Below are 21,731 nucleotides of genomic sequence, written 5' to 3'. Positions count from 1 at the left end.
GAATGAAATGTCACATGCAAACAGCAAAAATGCTTAGATTTGCCTTCTACATCCCCTGTAATGATTTGACCTTTATTTTATACCTAGAAAGGAAAATAATCCACAACACGGCAGAAAAATGAGATTATGTAAAGCCCTCTCTGACCACAGCTGCCCACTGCTGCCAAGGGGTCTGCACAGAGCACTGTCTCGCTGGATCCCTCACACTCACACAGGGAGATGTGTTATTCCTACAGCTCGCTTGGAGTTTTGGTGGTTAAACTGGCACAGCAAGGCTCGTTCTGTGCCAGCAACAAATGAAGGGTTTATTAGGGAGCTATATATATCTAATATATGTATATACAGGGAAAAATTAAAATATATTCAAGCCTATTCACCCTTCTGCATTACACAAATATTTTCCTTACTGCTATTTGATCTATTGATATTTAATTCTCTAATTTGGAGGGGGGGGATTTGCATGCACATTTTGAACTCATGAGACCAACTTTCTGCATGCCGTCATGCAGAAAGCTCCCACGAAGGTCCCAGTTTACTTCCACTGCAATTAAAGACAGCTGCAAATCTATACCTCCTTGGCTGCCTGGAAGAAAATTGAGCTTTAAAGAAGGAAACTGGTCAGCTGTTGGAAAAGGAGACCCAAATGTCCAACAGATGCAAGGAGGCATCCTAAGGATGGCAGCAGCTCTTGGGGGCACCATGGAGTGCATCGAGAGACAACCAGAAGACTTCCTCACTTGACTTTTTCATATATGCATTTGATGTTATCGCTGGAGCAACATTATGAGACAGTGGATTTCCCCCCAAAGGCCCTAAAATGAGAGGTACTTTTTGTGAGAGGTTCAGAAATCTTGGTTTAGGAAGATCAAGATGACAGAAAAAATGAGATTCCTTCATTTTGAGCTCTACTGGGTAAGGAAACAGAAATGCTAGGAGCTCTATCCCTGGCAGTATTTAAAGACAAGACAGGAAAACAACCAACCAAACAAAATCTACTGAAGGTCTGCACTGACGGAGGAATGGAGTAGTTATCCCACTAGCAGGCCTTTCTCCAGCTCTTTTGCTGTGCATCTCCAGTAAAAGTTAACTCCAAGCATTTTTGAGCTGGGCATCCTCCTAAGTCAGTCCTTTTGGTTCTGCAGTTGGGCCCTGCCAACGCACTCGCTCAGCCTGGCCACCTTCACAGCATCTTAGGAGGAGTCAGAGCTCTCTTTATGAACACAGTAATACCCCTGGCAGTACTGAACAGGCTGACTTAGGAGCCCCAAAAGCCACCAGCTCCAAGTGTTTATTTGTCCTGGATGCTCTATTGGGTTTTAAAGGTCAACTTTTATTTTGAAAATGCAGTAATCTGAGTCTTCCCCCTGGACTCCCCTCCCAGAGGGCTGCTGGTACAGTGCTGCCTACTGGAGGCACACCCTGTCTTAGTCAGACCATAAAGCAGCACAGAAGAAACCCTGTTCCCATCAAGCCAAATAAATCCAGAGCCAAGAGTCAACAACAGAAGCTAGCATAAGAAAAAGCAGAGAGGCCAAAAGGCAACAGCTTTTGTGCTGTTGTGGTGGGTAGGAGGTGCTGCTCTCTGGAGCAAAACTGCAGTGACATGGATGGAGGGTGCTGGGTGCCTCCGGGCAGCAACATTTTGGTACCTCTGTCTGGCCATCAGATGCCTCCTGCCCCTAAGGATCTGGGAAGAACAAAGACCAAACTATATCCACCGCTGGCTGGCTGTGCTAGAAATCCCGGGAGAGCCTGGGGGTACAAACCTCTCCCTGTGTCCCCAGGCAGAGGCAGCATCCCTCCCCAGGGTGAACACCTCCATGAGCAGGAAGCTCCAGGGGAGGATGCTCAAAGCTACTTGTGCAGCTCCCCTAGCCTACCCCCTGCAGCACTGATGAAACTTTGCTAATCTCTGCCTCTACTATTTTTCTGGTTTTCTACAGCAGCCCATGGCAGATTCACACCACCTTGCAGCCGGCAAAGCCACAGCCCGCCACGCTGGGGAGCATCCCTCCTAACTGCTGCCACAATCCACCACATTTGCAACAGAAGGTTTGTACGTCTTCAAGGACTCCTGTTTTAATCCTCACCATAACGATTTGGCTACGTTTCTTGCTCACCATGCAAACAGTGTCTAACAGAGAGGAGAGCTCATTTTACTCCATGTCTGGAGATGCAGGTGAAGCTAAACCTGGCTAGATGGGCCCGAGAAGATGCTGGGGCCATCGCAGCCGCCAGCACGCGGCTGCCCGCTCTGCCTTGATCCTGGCTGAGCCCACAGGGCTCATCACGCCGGTGGCCCCATGCCGGGGCGGACTGAGCATGTCCCTTGGTACGGTCCCACTTGTCCTCCCCAACTTCTCCAACATGAAGGAGCATGAAAACACCTCTTTGCCGGCTTTGCTCCCTTCCAGTTCAGGTCTGAAAACTGTAAGGCGGCTGGAAGAAGGCAATGGGTGAAGCACCCAGGGCGGCTGTTAGAGCCACCAGAAACAGAGGCATTGATTTTAAATCCTGGCTATGGTGACATTAGCTTTTGATGACATGGGGGACAGAATGGGGGGAACCAGCAAAGCCCAGGGAAAGCTGCGCACAGCCCGACCCCGCAAGGCAGTGCCCCTGTAGCTCAGGGCAGAGCTCGCCAGCTTAGCAAGGGGATTAGTCCTCCATTCAAAACCTGCCTGGGAAGCAGCAGAGAGAGAGAGAACAATTTGCTTCTATGTGAAGAGAACATACTAATACAGCAGCAAGCATTGTATTCATTACAGGATTGCAGCTAATCTGGTGTCTGCTTTTATTGTGCTGTTGTTCTGCTCCTGTACCGCTTGCAGCTAGCAGACTGGGACAAAGGCAGAGCCTGGCTTCCTTATGACAGTCCTCAGACAAACATCCATTGGGGCAGGGGATTTCAGGATGCACCCACGTGCAAACCTCGCCCTCTCTCCCAGCAGCTCACCAGCTCTGGGAATGGTGCAGGACGCAAGCAAAGCCTGACCTACAGTGTACTGAACACGCAAAGCTCTGCGCTCTGACAACATGTCAGACCTACATATTTACTAGACTGAAAAAATGCTTTGCCTGGGATCTGCCTGTGTTGGTTTTTGCCCCGGAGGAGCTCAGAGGACCACCTCAGAGAGGGGCCGTATCACCACCATCATCACCTGCCTGAAATTCCTTCTGGTCTGTGCCCCTGGCCCGGGGGCATTACCCATCGCAAGGGGGGTGGGGGTGGGGGGGGGAGGGGGTGGGGGGGTGGGGAGAGTCAGCTTAAATGTAACAGACACTCTGGCTCATGCAAATTAAGGGGGGTCTTAATAGTTCACTTACTGCAAATCCTTTTTTCAGACATATCTGTGACCTCTTCAGAAAGCTAATTTAATTACCTTTAACATACGAACCCTTCAATCAGACACTCAGGATGAGTTGGTTCAGTGTGTGGCAATGGGTGTCTGTGCAAAACCCCATCAAAATCCTAAGAGCTGGAGAAAAGCTCCCTTACTTTTTGGTGGGCTTCTGCAGCTGAAGAACCAGGAGCTAAACCAAAAGTAAGCGCTTCCTACAGAGCACGCAGCCAGGCTGAGCAGCTCAGGGACACCCAAAGTCACCCGGTCAAATCCTGCAGCTGGATTTTAAATGGGGTGGATAATTTTATGACCGATCGCATTTGTAGCTGGTATGTTAAGACAAGGATAATGAAATCTTATCCTTCGGGGCACATATGGATCATTGCACAAGTCAGAGAGGCATCTGCCCCTCCCCTGCAAGAGAAATTGTAATTGGCAGGGACTGGAAGGACTGAAGTTGAAATTAGGGATTAAAGGGACACAAGTGGCACATGGATCTGGGGAAATGGCAAACGGAGCTCTTCAGCTTCTTATCAACTCTAACAGTCCACAGCAGCAAATAACAATAATGAACCTGTCAGATGCTTGGACCAGTGAGTTTTGCTTACCTCAACTGAATACAGCCATCACCCCAATAATGGGCTAACTCTGCTCAGCAGTTCCAGGGACCCCTTTAAGTGCGATACTTCAAGCGTTTATTTACAGCAAACCAGCTCCGTTACCTTTCACAAGAGCTGGCAACACTTACTATGGTGAGGGGAGTGCCTGGAGGCAGGTGTGCAAAAACGATGAGCAGGAGGGTTTGACCAGTGTAACAAAACCTTTGGGGTTACCGACTAGAGAGGTTAGGACATGATTCCTAAACCAGGCTGGGAACAGTCACTTGGGACCTGCTACCAGAAATCCTGCTGTTCCACCCGAAAACAGGCCTTGCCAGCCCATTGCTCGGCTCTGGCCAGTTACCTCCTCCAGCCTTCGCCTCTGCTCTTTCTGCTCCTCGATCCGCTTCTGCCGCTCAGCCAGCAACTGCCGCTTGTGCTCCTCGTTCTCCCGCTGCTGCTGCTCCAGCTGCTGCCGGCGCAGCGCCTCCGACCGCTCCTTGTTTGCCAGCTGCAGCCTCAAGAAATCCCGTCTCAGCGTCGACTCCCCGGGCAGGTTTAGGATGGAGCTGCACAGCACAGAAACATCAGAGAAGATTCCCTCCCTGCATCCTTAAACCTCTTGCCAGGGGGAGTTCTGCGTCATTTTCCAGCGTTGCCCCTCTTCCCTTCATCCCAACAGCATCCCAACAGAGCTTGGGCAGCAGCAGAGGGAGGGATGCGGGGACCACTAGTGTGAGGGCAGAGCAGCCGACACAGCGCTCTGTTCATGGCTCACCAGTAATTTATTTGCTAAAGGACTCCTTTACATGAAGTTTCTACCCAAAGCCTCTTGTGCTGCAGTGGCACACACTATATTTAGCTGTGCACAAAGCACATTTAGCATGAATCATTGCCAGCTATTAAAATACTACATTATCTCAGTGAAATAATGGAATAACCTGATACTAATTACAACGGCTCTGAAAAATTTCACCAAAGAAAGTTCCAGCCCCGTCACGCTTGCAGAAGCACCAGGGAGGTTTCATGGTGAAAAGTTACATGGAAATCGGGAGTTACACTTGGATGTAAGGAACTGCATTTCAAAGAGCCTTCTCCAATTTCACCTCACAGTTTTTCCACATCTGTTCTGGTTTTGCCTGGGACAGAGTTGATTTTCTTCCTAGCAGCTGGCATAGTGCTGTGCTTTGAATTTAGGATGAGGATAATATTGATAACACATTGGAGTTTTAGCTGTTGACAAGCACTGCTTGCACAAAGTCAAGGACTTCTCAACTTCTCACCCCACCGGCGAGCAGGCTGGGGGCACCAGGAGCTGGGAGGGGACACAGCTGGGACAGCAGACCCCAGCTGACCCAAGGGGTATCCCATACCATATGATGTCATTCTCCATATAAACCAGGGGGAAGCTGGCCGGGGGCCACTGCTTGGGAACAGGCTGGCCATCGGTCAGTGGGTGGTGAGCAACTGCATTGTCCATCACTTGTTATGTATATTCTAATTACTTTATCATTATTATTTTCCCTTCCTTTTCTGTCCTATTAAATTGTCTTTATCTCAACACACAAATTTTACTTCCCCCCCCCCCCCCCCCCCCCCCCCCCCCCCCCCGATTCTGCCCTCCATCCCACTGGGGGGGGGGGGTGAGCGAGCAGCTGTGTGGTGTTTAGCTGCCTGTTGGATTAAATTCCCATGCCTAAATACAACAGTCCCATGACAGCAGCGCACTGTGCTGCAGAACCCACGGGCAATGGGGTACCTCAGTCTCCTTCCCCAGCTCCTGGCTAAGGTGACCTGTAGCACCAGTTTATAGCCAGGCACCATCCAGCAGAGGGGACACACTCTGTTCTGCCAGCGAAGGGGACTCAGTGCTCAGACTATCCTTTTTCCATGTCTAGTTTCTAGCAGCCTGTAACCCAAGCTGATTTTATACAGAGTTAAAGAGACGTTAAGGGCAGAAATGAAATGCTGATTCTTACCTGGGCTCTCCGGAGTCATTTTCCTCCTCCTCCTCCTCACTTCCACTGTACTCGTACTCTGTCTCATCTAGGAAGAGAATTGCTCATCAGTGCCCTTTGCTGGGCTCATTTATTTTTCCAGTGGTCGAAAACCCCAGAAGTCTGAAGGCAGAACAGGCAACTCTCTTTTTCTCACAGGACAAAGAACATGCAGCATTATTTCTCTGTATTTTCTGTTTTCGGGGGGGCTGCAAGGCCAGGGAAGCATGGGCGGTCTCCCTGGGTGCTGGCACCTGGCATGCCCACGCTGGCTGGGAAGAGGGCTGCAGTCCCACGGGCAGCACAGCAGGCAATGCCCCAGCAACCCCAGGCACCCAACATAAAGGTAGGGGATGTCCATAAAAAAATAATTTATCCTCGTAAGTCAGGGAGTGACCCCCTTCTTCAGAAGGGTTCTTCACAGGGAGGTGCACCACAAGCTATTGAAGCCATATGCACTGGAAGGTGGGATTCAGCTACGGCTCTGAAGGCAACAACCCCTCTCTCCCTAAACATACGCTCTTCCTATGCAAATCCATGTATTTTCCAGGCAATGAAGACATCTACATAAAAGCCCAACCGCAATGTTGTGCTGCATACTGTGATTTCTATTGGGATATCATCTTTATCGGATGAAGGGAATTACAGTAAAAGAAAGGCTTGCATTTATCCAATTACTCTCCATCTCTAGGGTCCAACCTTCATTTGCCAGACTAAACACATTTAATACTTCACTGGGATCCCATTTTATTGTTTTGATTGTAGTGAAATCTATTACAAGGGGCTGGAAGGTACGCATGAAAAATTAATACCACTACCAATAGGAAGAGAAATAGCAACGTATTAATTTGCTGGGTTCTACAAATGAGCTTTCAAATTAAAATTCAGTTCACAAGCAGTTGAATACTTTAACAAGTTTCTTCAGTTATCTGATCTTCCTTTCAGAGGACTTTGATAGGGCCTGGAAAGTTCACTGAAATCACTTGGATTAATAGGTTATTCCTCGTCAATGGAATTGCTTTGGGGCAAGGGTCTTATCTAGACGTTCGTCTGCTCATCGCTGGCGCTGCATGAATGTCACGTAGATCAACAGACTTGGCATGAAATACGTGAGCTGGGAAAAATTCATCTTAGCAGCTTCTCCCTCCCACATGCCAGTATGTATATATGCAGATGTAAAATTTATACACACATTTTAATGAATCAAAGCTTAAATGTTCCATGTGGAAATTACCACCTGGACAAAAAAAGACAGCATTTTTCATCAGGGGACAAAAAAGCTTTAAAAAACCTGATTAGCTCTAATGACAGTCACCTGTAGGCTTCATAGGAACGCCGATTGTTTTGTGGTGGATATTTATTTCAGTGACTGAGAGGAATTAAATCAAACAAAATAATCTGACCTCAAAAGCATAAGAAGTGTGGTCACACAGAAGGACCACACCTATTTAACTCAACCAGTTTGGGTACAAACTCAGCCATCCGAATGGTGCTGAGACCACGAGCAACCCAGTCCTCTTCACCCTCCCTCTTCTACCCATACGCTTCACCTACACGGATGCACCTTGGTCTGCGCCGGGGATCTCCAAGCACGTGGCAGAGGTCAAGGATCGCCCAGAGTCCTGCTTCTCCACTAACCTTTCTCGCCTCGCTTCTTTTTAGTCCTGTCGATGTGGTCCTTGAGCTGGATGCGGACCTGCCTTTCGTTGGGCTGGTCTCGGATAAAGGGGTGCTTCATCAGCTGCTCCGTGGTTGGTCTCTGGCTGTGGTTCTTCACTAGGCAGCTCTCAATGAAGGACTGAAACTTTTTAGACCTGGCCAAGGACAGAAAAAGAAGGTACAGAAGGAACAGGTAAATATACAGAGTCTCCTACTAGAAAGTGAGAAATGTGTGGGTATTTGAGAAGATTACTTGGCTGCTACACAGTCCTTGTGCAGATGCAGCCCTCCAAGAGGATTCCCATGACCTCGCTGTTGATGCTTAGCACCATCTCAAAGTGGCACCATCACAGGTGCCCTCTTATCACTTCACCCTCTCCTACGCTTCCCATGCATACTCCTGTCTATGCCTTCCTGGTACGATTAGGAGAAACCACCATTCTACAGAGGCTGGAGAAAGTTGGGAACCAAGAAAATGCAAGGGAGTGTTCCTCCTCCCTTCCCTCTGACCTGTGAAACTGCAGGTAGAAACGAGAGACAACACATACAGATACAAATGCAATTCCTTAATGGATTGTTTCTCATATTTTATGGCCCCAAGTTACGTTTCAAGAGATTTACCTTTCTGAAGATGACTGGGACAAGCTAGGTTGATTTTTTTTAATTTATTTTAGATTTAACTACCCAACATTACATGGCTTGTTAAAGCTCAGACAGCCTCTGGGCAATGCTCGCTGCCTTGCAGCCCTTCCCTGCTCTCTCAGGGAGACCCAGCAGCATTACTGACCCTCCAGCTCCTGGAGGCCACCATGCCCCAGCCTCCCTGACCATGGATCCAGGTGAACGGGACAGGCTCTTTGGGCAGCACGGCTTGGGCAGAGGTGGGAACACGGTGGTGGGTGGCAGAATGCAGCCCCTCCTCACAGCCTGCCTTCCCACAAAGTTAAATTCAATCTCAGCTAAAACAATTTCAGCCAAATCTTTAATAAACAGATTTCTCTTAGTCAAGTGATGCATATCAAAAGTTCTCCTGGAACTAATTCCGCCACATTATAAACCCAAGAGAACAGGGATTTACAAGAAAGATGTTGACAGGCCACTATAGTCTATGTTGCTTTAGCAAATAGGAAAATGAGTGTAAATTAATGTCAGAAGCCAACAGATACTATAAAATTGCATTAGAAGTAAAACAATAAGCTTTCAGGGATTTTACTTTTAAGCTGTCAGACTAAAAGTGATTTATCTTATAAGTGCTAATCCATACAAATTGAGATGCAAAAATAAAATACGCTACTGGATCCAATTAAATCCTCCATCCAGCTTTATTAACGAGCAAATCTTCCTTCTCCACCTTGCCTCAAGAAACGCAGCGTCTCAGTGTATCCAGAAGGGAAAACCCATGCAATACTCAAAAAAAAATCTGCTTTTAAAGTATGGTTCTCCCCTTCTGGTGTGAAGCCGGAGAGACTTCAGTCCTGGATGCGTGGTCCAGAGCACCCACAGATACGGTCAAGTTGAAGCAGCTAAAAAGTTATCCTCCAGAAAGTGATGGGTTTGTCTGTCTCTCGGGGATGGGTGCCCTGGTGCCCTGCGGTGCCCCAAGACACCTGTGCATCCTTGAGCTGGCTGAGGAGCTATGGACGGGGACCAGCTCAGGCCTCTGGTTTCCCTGAAATCTACTCTACAAAACCCCAAACCTGTCCAGTGGCACAGTTCAGCCCTCACTGGAGCGGGAGCAGAAGACACAGGCTTTCTCCCTGGCTGTGATCCAGAAGGACACCATCACACACCTCATCTCCTCCCCGGGTGCAGGTCAGCCCACCTGCACGAAACATGGGCTCCTCCAGCTCCCGGGAGTTTGTAAAGCTTAAATCAATGTTTGCAAAGTCTTTGCAGCCGCTTGGATGAAAAGTGGTATCACAGTGCAAATATCACCTCATTAACAAAGAGGTTTTGTCACCTCTTACAAGCAGGGCTAGGGAGCGTTCATGGTAACGACATCACTGAAGTTCAAGTTCATTTTGCCTGCAAAACGCGGGAAGAAAATAAAGCTTTGCTGCTGGCTGGCTTTAATTGGGAAAGAAAACGATACCACAGGCTCTTTAATTTCATAGGAACACAGCACTGTTTTAAAGCGAGTTCAAGGATTTAGTAAGCAACAAAAATACTTTCCTCTCTGAGATTTTCGATTCAGGGCAGCTCCCACGCCTGCGTTCCCTCCTGGCTTTCCCTTACTTACCCTCAAAGGTGCTGGAGTCACTTCATATTTCTTTCACATAAGGAAAAAGATGGCCTGCCCACTCCGCGTACTTTTTATGTGTTGCCACACACAAGGACAAACTCAAAGTTCAAGTTGAACGTTTCCTCATTTTGCTTTTCTCTTGTGATCCCTGCTTGTGAAAACCAGCCCAGACTGCCAGAGAGCCACCGTGCAAGCCTGGCCAGGTACCTCCTGCCCTCTTGGGCTGGGCTTGCAGAGCTCCAGGACCCACCCTGGGCAGCCCCAAAACCTCCAGCTGCGAAATGAGCCAAGGACAGCAAGTGTGCCTGGTGTCCCACTGAAAATGCTGAAAAAAATTGCTCTTAAGGTGAAGCTTTTTCTGCATCCTTTGGAACTTCCCACTGCAATGAAAACTTGGAAGATGGACAGAGGTTTGAGCTGCCCGGGGTACACGTGTCCCTGCTCTGCTGGACCCCAGAGATCCCTGCTGGCTTACGGAGGGGTAGCAGAGGCCAGGTGAGCACGTGCTCCCCCAGGCTGAAGCTGGAGTTCCATTACCCTACGACTTCCCAGGAGATCCCTCTCTCAAAGCACCCGGAATGCCGACCCTGGGATGGGCAGAGCACAGCCCTGGAGAGCCCAGCTGACCCCAGGCATTGCCCACCGCGAGCTGTGCACGGCTGGGACAGCCACCGGACACGCGAGGGGAAGGTGGTGCCAGGGAATAATCCCAGCTCGCAGAAAGCACATCCTAGGATCTCAGAGCAGGGACGAACATACACGTTCCACCCCAGCTCTGTTTGTACCTTAAGGAGGTGGGGAAATGTTCTGCTCAACACCAGCTTTCAACAGCTCCCCTCTGCCTGGAGGCTGAGGAAGCCATTGCTGAATAAACAGCGCTCTCAGATGAAAAATAAAGGTCTTACAATGCATTTTGTGCTGTAGCAGTGAGGATAATGAAGTAGGAGACTGGTGATCTGGCAGAAAACAAGGGTATAAACTATCTTCTCAGCTGACTAATGGTATCCTCAAAAGGCTGTGCAAGGAAAGTGAACATCTTTGCCACCCTCTGCAGAGCCAGCTGGGAAAGGTCCTTCTCCTCCCGGTTTGGTACTGGGGCAGCTGATGCAATCATTAAAAAATTGATTTTTATTTTTTAATTAATAAAGGCTGACAAAATTAAGATGCCTGCTGCCAAAGCCTGGGTAAGGTTTTAGGGGCTGGTCCTAAAACCCCAACACCATGTGTCAGAGGACTCCAAGCCCCTCTCACTCCACTTCCAGCAACAAAATACCTGCTGCTGTGGCATCAAGTGTTTTCAGTACCTACTGGTTGCTCCTCTTCTTTTTTTTTTTTTTTTTTTTTTTTTTTGTGTGTGTGTCTTCAACAAGATGATAACCATAATTTCAATGAATAAGGCAAAACTTCCTTCTGCAAGCTCAGCCTACGTGGGAGCAAGGGGCAGCGCTGTCTCTAACACCTGGCAGATCTTTCCTGACCAAACCACTGCTGGACCCGGGGTAGGCAAACAGCATGAACCAGAGATGAGTGTTTTTCAGGACTCCAGCTCCATCAGTACAGAACATACAGTAACAAAACAACATCTGTTGGGCTTCAGGAATGTTTTTCCTACGGGTTTTTATTGGCATGCCCTGATTTTTTTTTCCTTTTTTTCCCCCCCCCTCAAAAGAGTGATGTATTCTTTCCTGCAAAATTTTAAAATAAAACCCCAACTAAGAACAAATGCCTGCATTCCTGGGCCTTCAAGATAAACTATCCTTTTTTTTTTTTGGCGTGGATTCATGTTTCCACTTGAAAATGGAACCTGACTGGAAAGAAACAGTAGCCAAGCGAAGCGTCATCTGGCTTCAGGCTGCACGAACTGCCTTGGAGAAGCGGCTCCGCAGTGCGAAATGGCAGTGTTAGAGCGCGCTCCCCGCTCTGCCCGCCTAGGACACCCCCCGTCCCACGGTCAGCAGCTCCTTCACACCAAACCACCTCTCCACAGATCTCCATAGATCAAGACCCAAACCTGCGCCCACCGCTGTGATGCTGGAGACTGCCACTGGCCCCGAATCTACACAATGCAAACGCCGAGTCTGCGGTGTGCCTGGGCTGCAGAAACAAGTTGCTCCAGAGATTTTTTTCCCCAGTCATTGAAGATTGAGAGAGACACTCACCACTTCTTTGATTTCAACCTCGGGGCCGGGTTGCGGGGGATGAGGAAGAGGGCTCTCATGGGATGCATGTCACAGAGAGCTGCAATTTGCAAGAAGAGGCATTAAACACGGCACGGCATCTCGCAGAGCCCCCGGCTTTCCTAAAGAGAAGCTACGCACCCAGCTGGGGAGACCCAAGTTTCCTCTGAAGCTACAAGACTCACAACGGCAGGAGGATTTGCGGCGACAGCCCCTGGCCCAGCAGCTGCCTGGAGCTCAGGTGAGAGCTGATGTCCCCAGCCAAGCGGTGTGTGTGTCCCCAGCACCACAGGGCTGAGCAGCAGAGGCTGGCTGGGGACACCTGCACTCCTGCAGCTGCGTGTCCTCAGCACCCTGCCAGGTGCTGACAGCGACGGGCCCCGAGCAGGGTACGGCTGCACCATGTGCCGCTCTGCTCTGCTTTATTTACTTGCATTTACCAGCACACAGGGACAGTCCCAGGATACCTCTGAAAAACCATGGCAGGATGATGGGTGCAGACGCACCAGCTGAGCCCAGCATGCCACTACCTGTGTCACTACAGAGGTCAGTGGAGCAGCTCTTTACCTGCTTCCAGTCCTCGTCTGTATTTTATTTAAGGAAACGGAGTCCCAGAGTGCTCGAGCAGACATATCAGAGTTATACAGGGTTGTGTGCCTTTGCTGAACACCCATCCTGTCCCCCCAGGTCACGCTGCCCTGGCAGCTTTTTCCCCGTGGGACCCTGCAAGCTCCATCTCAGTGAGCCCAGGTTGCTTGGGAAAACCTTTGCATGGCGTTTCTTGCACAGAAGCAAGTGCCGGCTGGTTCAGCAAACCCCAACATATTATAACCCAGGGTTAATTAAAGCAGAGCAACGTATCTACTTACGGGGAGCACCTTCTGCCATTTCAATGGCCGTTATCCCCAAAGACCACAAGTCGCTCTGTAAAAGAAAGCAGAAGGACACACGTGATACAGAGGAGCATTGTCACAGCGATGGGTACCAGGCAAGGGGGGAAGCGCGGCTCTCCCCAAGCCCAGGGGGCTCAGCCCTGTGAGCTGGGTCTCTGCGTGCTCTGCAAGCCTCCAGACCCACCCCCTGGGAGCTTGCTTCATCCTTTTGCCATGTGTTGGAGCTTTAGAAGAGGCTCACAACCCCGCTGTTTATCCAAAGACTTATTTCAAAACCTTCAAGGCTGGCAAGGTGTGGGACATGGCCACCCCCCCAGGACATTACTCCCAGTAGCCGTGGTGAGGACACTGCCTGGGAAGATGCTGATGACCCTTGGTGGGGGCACCTTAACAAGCCCCGTGCACTAACGAATGAACCCCCAGCTCCTAGATGAGCTGGTGACAAACTGCTCCCCAGCTTCATGGCTGAGGTAAGCTGCAAACCTGGCACCAGCTCCCTGCTTAAAGCTGGGTGATACACATCCATGGATTTGATACAGCTCCACAGAAAACAGGCTGCCTGGAATAGATTAAAAACATGAAGTATCTTGAGATATCTCCGGAGGCTCCTGTATCATGGACTGCTCATTAAATGGAAGCCTGAAAAGCGGTGTTTCGCCAGGGGAAGGAGAAATGGACACTTTAATTTCCCCTGTTCCCAAGCCCTGCTCACCCCTCAGCCCACATGGTTGGTTGAGTCTCCTGAATGATCAGAGCACAGAGAACGCACCTCTTTGGAAAACTCTTTGATTTCATACCAGTATCTCTCTTCCTTCCATCCTCTCCCTTGTAAAACAGGGACATTTGTATCCCCAGCTCCCTGCCAGAGACCAGTGGTGAGCTCCTCTCCAGCACCTCCTCCCCACCCCAACATCACTAATGAGCTGCGGTGGCACCTCCAGATCTGGTAACGAGCCCCAGAGGACGGCTCGGCTCTCCTGGCAGCAGCGCAGGCACAGAACGTGCCCGGCGAGAGAAAACAAGCACCTTCTCTAGCGGCACTGCCACAACCCGCTGTTTTGGCAGGAGGCGGCTAATTCGTTATTCTGGACACCATGTATAGGGCTGGTAATGATTCACAACCCAGCACCCGGTGCAGCGGGAACAGGACCCAGACTAATTTTGGTGCCTTCATCTCAAGCGCAGCCTCCGACACAACCCCGGGGGGCTGGAGAGACCTGCTTGAGATGGGGGGGCGGCAAGGGCAGAAGCTGCAGGTGCACTGGGAACCAGAACAAGCCTGATGCTACGTAGCTGCTTCTGAGGTTTGCTGGAGGCCAGCTAAACTCCAGTTAGCACATCAAGAGCAATAACGTTGTAAATAGGTACATCTCAGGGTGGAAGGGATGGACTCTGCCTTCTGCTCCTGCAACTCCAGCTCTCACATCTTGCTCTCCTCTCGCCCTGCTCTCTGCTGCCCTGTCCCTGCAGTCCCACTACAGTTTTCTCCTCTCCATTTCAAGAGCTGCCCTTTCCTCAAGCCTCAAGCCTCTTAAACCTCCAATTTAGCGAATAAATCCTAGAAAGGCTGTTTTTCCCAGGACAGAGCCCCAAAAGCTTAGTTAGAGCTAAAGAGAGCCTCTAGGGACCACAAGCACCTTCTCACATACACGTTCCAGGAAAGACAACTTGGATTTTCAATTTCAAGGCACTTTTCCTCATTTTAAACTCAAGCACTCCCCTAACAAATGCTGTCCTTACTACACATCTTCGTACCTGCTTAAAAATTCTCTCTCAATTCTCATTTCCAACCCTTTCGCAGGACAGTCTCATCCATTCTTTGTTTCTGGTCAGCAGGGATTTCTGCCGCATACTTAATTATCGCAGTCTTTCCACATGATTCAGCACACATGACCCCTTCCCTTTGGGCTGCCGTTGAACTCCTTCCAAATTCCTAGTGTGTCTTTCCATATCGAGGTGCCTAGTATTATACACAAGATGCCAAGTGATCTTAAAGCTGGAGCAATATAGAAAGGGATTATCACCTAAGTCTCCCAGAGAAGGCAGAAAACTCAGCAGGAAGCACACATTTTATAATGATCTGGAATTCAGAGGTTTTTTAGTGTGTGCGTGTGCTTATTTTTGAGTCTGAAAAGCTTTTCAGTCCACCCAGCAAAAAGAGGCTGTGCTAGTATGTTTGCATTGCCTTGGCTTGGGAAGGGAGGCAAGCTTCCTTCCCCCCCAGCTTTTGATTCCAAGCCTATTGACGAGCTACCTCTACAGAAAAAAGGAAGACCGGCTAAGGGAAAAATCAACAAATAACCTCAACAACGTGGGGTTTCTATTTGTTCTTTTTTAAAGTGGTTTATTTTGTGAGGAGGTATTTACTGCCTCCTTCCACAGATTACACAGGCATCTCTTTCTGGCTAAGAAAACAGTGAGATCAGAGGCTTTTTGGTCCAACAGATTCAGCCTGCAAAGATTCCTTTTTTCACCCTATAAATCTCATCTTTTGTATTTACTATTTTAAGCTGGCCAGCTAAACCTGAGAGCATCTGATTTGCATCCCTTTTAGAAAAAAATGGCATTTACATTCCCCACCACCACCACTTCAAAGCAAGAGCATCAGGTGCAGGGATGTGATCTGGGGTACGGACTAATGTCCAGTGGCTCCCACATCACCACGAGCTCAGAAAACACCCTGCAGTGAGTGTGTCGGCAGCAATCAGCCTTCTGTCTCACACCTCCAGCCAAGGGAAAATGGTCAATGCCAATTTCAGAGATGCAAGCGCCCAGCTCGCTACGAGCATTTGATCCTCAGGGACAATAGAGGGATTCTGGTCCTGGCGCTTGTGCATCAGTCGACGGCATATTAAGTGCCCTAGTTATTCCGGAAAGAGGAAAAACCTCAGGGATTTTTGAGGGTAGAAAGTAGCCTATGAAGATATCAGTCCTTTTTTTTAAAAAAATATAATGTAATATAATAAAAAAATAATAAAAAAGCTGCGATTAATTAGAGTGTTGCACCAGGCGGCTGTCAGTGGAGATGCAGCGAGAGCAGCTAGCACGGGCTGCAGCCCAGCTACGGAGCTCTGCCATCAGCAGAGCAGAGGAAACGCCTGTTGTAATTGGTTAATCAAAGAGTATTAAGTAATTGCAGATTAAATGGTTTCGACATGTCCTTATCATTAATGATTTATGTAGCCCAGAGTCTGAACTCAAGACTGGAGAGCTGCTCTCTGGAAAGCCATCAGTTCAAAAGTTGACGGATGCACTTAAATAGCTGCAATACCAAAGCATCGCTCGGTTACTTTAAAATGGTTCATCTCTCAACAATTTCTCAGAGTGGCTGGTAACTGCACCCCAAATCGTTCCACAACGGTGGGCTGTTGCACTATTACACCTAGTGTCCTACAGCTCGAAAGCAGCTACCCAGCTCCACACCAGAGGGTCTCAAAGTCCTTTTTAAACGTTATGTTGTAGAGCGACGTCTCGGCATGCGCACGAACGGAGGTACAGTGAGCTTATAGATCTCCTCTGCCCCCAAAGCTCACGTGTCAGCGCCTCGCTCTCCTCTCTGGACGCGCTCAGTGGACCTTAGGGGCTCTGGAGCAAGAAATTCAAGTTCTGGACATTTTAAAAAACCAAGGGACAAAAAGCCAAGGGACATTGTCCACAGACGTGTGTCCAGGAACTTGGCATAAGGCAGAACCAGGGTCAGATATATTAAGCTCTCCCTGCTTTAAACATCAGATCTCAGTGTCGTTTGAATGGGCAGGTGGGACCCATTCCCCCCCCCTCCCCGCGGACCCGCTGCATGGCACGGGGCCCTGTGCCACGTTATAACTCAGCAGCAATGTTGTGCTGCCGCCGATCCAAAAATAAACTTCAAACAGGCTAGAGAGACATGCGAAAAGTAGGTCAGCCCCCTAAACGTCTGATTGTGTGGCAGCTTTCAGATCTCCCCGCGAACACCAGCCTGCAGGCCAGAAGATGTGATTTTGCCCTTTCTAAACCCGACCTGACTTCCCTCCGGAGTAAACAGAGCAAATACAGCATGTTTGGCTGTAGTATTTAAACACGCAGCACCACAAAGCAGGCTAGCAGGTAGGAAGCCGCAGTCTGACACCTTTCCCAGCACGGGGAAAGACTTCACAGTAAATGTGGATACGTGAACAGCACGACAAAAATTCACATTGGGCCTGAACCGGCATCTCAAAATCCAACAGCCAGAAAGCGGGACGAGACTACGCTGCTCGTCAACGTCGTTGTCAAAGCTGCAAGAATATACTAAATTCCTGAGCGCTCACGTTCAGGGTACTGGGGCATAAAATCTGAGATCACACCACGCACCTTATTCAGACGTTTATGATCACAGCTCTCATTGCAGGCACCAGTAAATGCTGCTTTAACTCCTTCCCTGCCTAATTAGCTAATGCGCTAGGCTTGGCAAAGATTACACTTCTAATGACATATATAATCGCGGGAAGATGCTCATTTAGGTACCTTGAAGTCATAAGTGGCATCGGGATTTTCATCGCAGGCAATGACCTCAGGGGCCATCCAGTAAGGCGTTCCAATGAAGGTGTTTCTCCTGCCCACCGTTCTGTCCAGCTGAGCACTGACACCAAAATCCACTGCGGATCAGAGACACAACGGGGCATTGTAAGGTCAGAGACAAACCTGAGCAACACTCTTCTGTTGAATGTAAAACACTGAGTTCATTCAGATCAGCTCCTCTGCATGGTCAGGAAAGAAAGATGTGGCCAGAGACATTCCTGTTTGATCTCTGCTGGGATCAACAGAGGTCAGTCAAGGACAAAGCTGATCATCTGATGTCCAGGTTTTGTATGAAACCCTGTGCCTTTTGCTCCTTGCCAGGAGGCAATGAAAAAAAAAAAAAAATCACAGCTCCTCATACTAATGAGGAACAGGGTTAGCAACATGAATAACCAGCAGCCTTTGTTCTACGCTTTCTCTTCTGAATTAAAGCCCGCCAAATATCAGTAGAAGCCTCATTTCTCTACCTAAATTCTTGCTGGAAATGGCATAAATGCAAAAAGCTTAAGGAACTAAGGGCCAAGGACGAAGGCCCATAGGGAAATGTCAAGCAGAGAGCTGCAAAATGAAGCAAAACCTGATTAAATCAAATCAATGAAAGAATACACTATGGTCTACTAAGCTCACTTTGCGCAACACAACGGTTGGAGAATTTGCCCTGGAGAATTTCCCCTTGGAGGGGAATCTTCACCAGCACGAAGCCAAACGAGGTGGTAGTACCATCTGTTAAGCTGGGGTTTTATTCTGCTGCAGAGACGGGAGAGACATGGGAAAACAAGGCTTGCACCTCACTTTAACAGTGTAAGGGATCCTTCATCGCTAGCATAAATTAAAATGTGCAAAGACAGCCTTAATAACACTGGTGCTGGACAACTGAGGATATCAGCACATCAGCTGTGCTGATCTGCTGTCTTCCATTTGATCTTCACATGATTGCCTGGTCTTCTCCAGGATGACTAACACCGCACATGAAATTCAGAGTAGTTCTTGCAAATTAAGCTCTCTCCAACAGGTTAGCTTGGAAAACACGTCTGGATTATGTCACACTAAAACGAATGGATTGTGATCCTGTAGGACACTGCTACAAAGCTGTGTGGGAACAGCCTTCGGTTACGTCTGGCGATGCACACAGGGCAGTTTTCAATCTGGGGGACGAAAAAATGGTCTTGATTGCTTAACCAGCATCTGATGGCAGAGCTGCCCAAACTACCTGTCTGAACAGCACCACCAGTGCAAGTACATCTTTGCATGCAGAACCTGGCCATCTGCTGCTGGCAGTTTATTGCACAGTCCTTGGTCAACACCCAAGGTCACGTTATAGAGGCTGGCAGGAGAGAACACACAGAGCAGCTCTTAGTATCCGTCCCCTTTCTGCAAGACACGTACAAGTCAGTTTTGCTCCTTCTCTCCAGTCAGCCCACTTGCAGTTTCCAGGAGCTCTAACCCACTCTTACCTAGTTTAACTTCTGCATTTTCCGTCAGCAACACATTCTGTCCCTTGATGTCTCGATGAATTACTTTGTGCTGGTGTAGATGACTCAAGCCCTAGAGAATTCAGAGAAAGGTTAGAGGAATCCAAGTTCAAAGCATGTTATTTTCTGACATTCCTCCTCAACCAATTATGTTCCAGAAATGAAAGATTCACAGCTGGAGTTAAGCACCGGAGAATGCTTTTGTTTGTTGTGTGTTCAAAATGCCATCCCTGTGTCACAGGCTGGGAGGACATGCCCAGCGAGGGAGATGCCCACCGACGGGTGCTCGCCATTGCAGGAGAACCGTCAATTCTACTGGGATTAAAACCAACCTTTCCATTTCTGTGGGGACTCATATTAACCCGAATTCCTCCGCAGCTTCAGACACATTTCCCCCCACATTCTCCCTTACCTTAGGGAGCCATTTCTGCGGCAGAAATAACAGAATGGTTTCGTCTCCTTTCTGTATTTCCACCATCCAGAAACTGAAGAAAACACTTCTCTTTTTATATCGGTCCAATAAACTGGACTCCAATGCACTGCCAAGCTTGCATTAAAAAAGCTACCATGCAAATACAAACGTTACCATTTGCACGTATTCCTAACAGAGATATAGCTCAAATCAAAAGCCTGTCTCAAAGGCTAAAGGTAAACTAGCTTTTCTGTCGTGCTTTTGTATTAGCTCATTAATTTCTTTTTGCAGCCTACATTTTTATTTCATTCATTTATTATTTCAGTTTCGAAGTAACATCCACCTATATTGCCAGCTTCGGAAAAAACCATGGATTGCTTCAAAACTAATTCTGCGTTAGGTTTACATTTCACATTAAGCATTCATATTTGAGGAAGAAAATTTCAGCTATCACTACCGGTAGTTATTAGTCATTTTACACTTGTTACCTTGGCACAACACTGTGGAGTAGATTGCATCTATACAGGAGCCCTTTTTTAGTCATGTTGTACCCAGTTAGAGACACCTTTGTGCACCAGAGGCAAAGCAAAAATTTGACTGAATTTCAATAAATCCTTCAACAATGTGGGCTCAAGCCTCCTGTCAGAATTACAACTGGCCATTGATGTCTGAACTGAGACCCAGACGCCTTCTGCAGCACAAAGGTGGGAGCCTTCCATCACCTGAAACCCTACGGAGGTCACCAACCCACCGCCCTAACGCGCAGCCTAAATGCAAGCGATGACACTTGATGGTGGCCCTGGGACATGAGTCAGTGACTGGGTTCTGACTCAGCTGCCAGGGACTATTTTAAGAAGCAGGCTCACAGAGCTCACACATTTAAAGTAAGCCCATGTAACTGTGGCTTCCTGGCACTGAAAGCAGTGTCCGTACAACAACCGATTAGCTACAGTGCCAGCATCTTCTGCACATTGTTTTGGTGCGGACAGTGGCATTCAGCGTCAACAGAGAAGTGCTGTGTCACCTCTGGACACCAGCAGCTGCCTCAGCAGCAGTGTCAGATACCCCCTTTCAGAGCAGTCATTTAGGTTCATTTTCTTTCGTAGAACCATCAGATCGTTTAGGTTGGAAAAGACCTTTGAGATCGAGTCCAACCGCTAACGCAGCACTGCCGAGCCCACTGCTACACCGTGTCCCTAAGTGCCACATTTACACATCTTTTAAACACCTCCAGGGGTGGTGACTCCACCACCTCCCTGGGCAGCCTGTGCCAGTGCTTGACCACCCTTTTGGTGAAGACATTTTTCCTAATATCCAACCTAAACCTCCCCTGGTGCAGCTTGAGCCAGTGTCCTCTCGTCCTATGACTTCAGTGGCTCTTCTCCAGGTTTCTTTCACATGCCCAATATTTCTGTTTTCTCTTGAACAAAACCTCAGTCCACGGAGCAATAGATTTTAATGCCGGACAACCATTACGATCACAGCATCCGACCTCAGTCGTGCAAAACGCAGGCAAGCCTTTGCTGAAGCTGCCATCTCCCAGTACATGAAACTGTCGCAGCCCATTTTAAGAGACTCCAGTCAAACGTTTATCTTGTGGGTATAAAAAGCTGCATCATCCTCATTAAAGCTTGAGACATGAGGATTTAATAAAAAGTAGGGTGCTTTTTAATCATGAAGATTCCTTCCACAGACTTTATCAGTCCTCACCCTTCTGTTAATTGAAAATTTAATTCTAATGTAAATAAATCTTGGCCCTATTAATACCAAAGGAAATTGTATTTTTGTTGAAGGAAAAAGAGGGTTAGAAGTCAGGGAACTAACAGAGCTAAAGGGCATTAAACAGGGCTTGTTTAATATGCAGCACACAAGCACATGAATCATTCACGCCTACCGGCACCGAAGAGGCTCCAGCCCATGGCAGCACAGCAGCCACGAAGCCTGCAGAGCCAAAGGCTTTCCAAGCCCCGAGTGTGACACCCCAACAACTCCTGACATTCAGCTCCCTCCGGACACCTACCCGTAAAATCTCTCTGCAGATGTAGGCAATCCACTCCTCCTTCAAGGTGTTCCCCTTCGTGTTCTTGATGAGGTCGGTGACAGAGCCCGCGCCGCAGAACTCCATCACCAGCTGCCAAATGGAACAGAAGTGCAATTACTGCAACGACACCAACAGTGGCCTCGGGACTGGCCGACCCCAGGGCAGGACCCTGACGCTGGCAGTGCAGCTGTGGGGCCACCGCAGTGCTTCACAGAGCCACCGGGACATAATCTTGAACCTACCAGCTTGTAACCCATATGGGTTTTGTTATAAAAATGAAATAATAAAAGGCTGGAAGGCTTGCTGCTCTTCAGAAGGTTGGGAACAAGAAACAGGAATTAGTCCAGTCCTGAAAA

At 48.5% G+C, this 21,731-nt stretch overlaps 1 protein-coding gene across 9 annotated transcripts in view; it reads right to left on the bottom strand.

Annotated features, from left to right (window-relative positions):
* The window catches only part of TNIK (TRAF2 and NCK interacting kinase), a 163,284-nt gene that overhangs the window by 43,036 nt on the left and 98,517 nt on the right, over positions 1–21,731 (bottom strand). For all 9 annotated transcript variants that reach the window (XM_037406718.1, XM_037406725.1, XM_037406720.1 and 6 more), the window contains exons 5-12: positions 21,355–21,465; positions 18,905–18,995; positions 17,397–17,527; positions 12,888–12,942; positions 12,001–12,079; positions 7,579–7,754; positions 5,923–5,989; positions 4,308–4,512 (exon numbers count right to left, since the gene is read on the bottom strand). In XM_037406718.1, the coding sequence (XP_037262615.1) occupies positions 4,308–4,512; positions 5,923–5,989; positions 7,579–7,754; positions 12,001–12,079; positions 12,888–12,942; positions 17,397–17,527; positions 18,905–18,995; positions 21,355–21,465 (915 nt within the window). The remainder of the gene's footprint in view (positions 1–4,307; positions 4,513–5,922; positions 5,990–7,578; positions 7,755–12,000; positions 12,080–12,887; positions 12,943–17,396; positions 17,528–18,904; positions 18,996–21,354; positions 21,466–21,731) is intronic.

Source organism: Falco rusticolus, chromosome 13, assembly GCF_015220075.1.
Source record: "Falco rusticolus isolate bFalRus1 chromosome 13, bFalRus1.pri, whole genome shotgun sequence".
In the NCBI taxonomy this organism is placed as follows: domain Eukaryota; kingdom Metazoa; phylum Chordata; class Aves; order Falconiformes; family Falconidae; genus Falco; species Falco rusticolus.
This window is presented reverse-complemented; position numbering and strand designations above follow the sequence as displayed.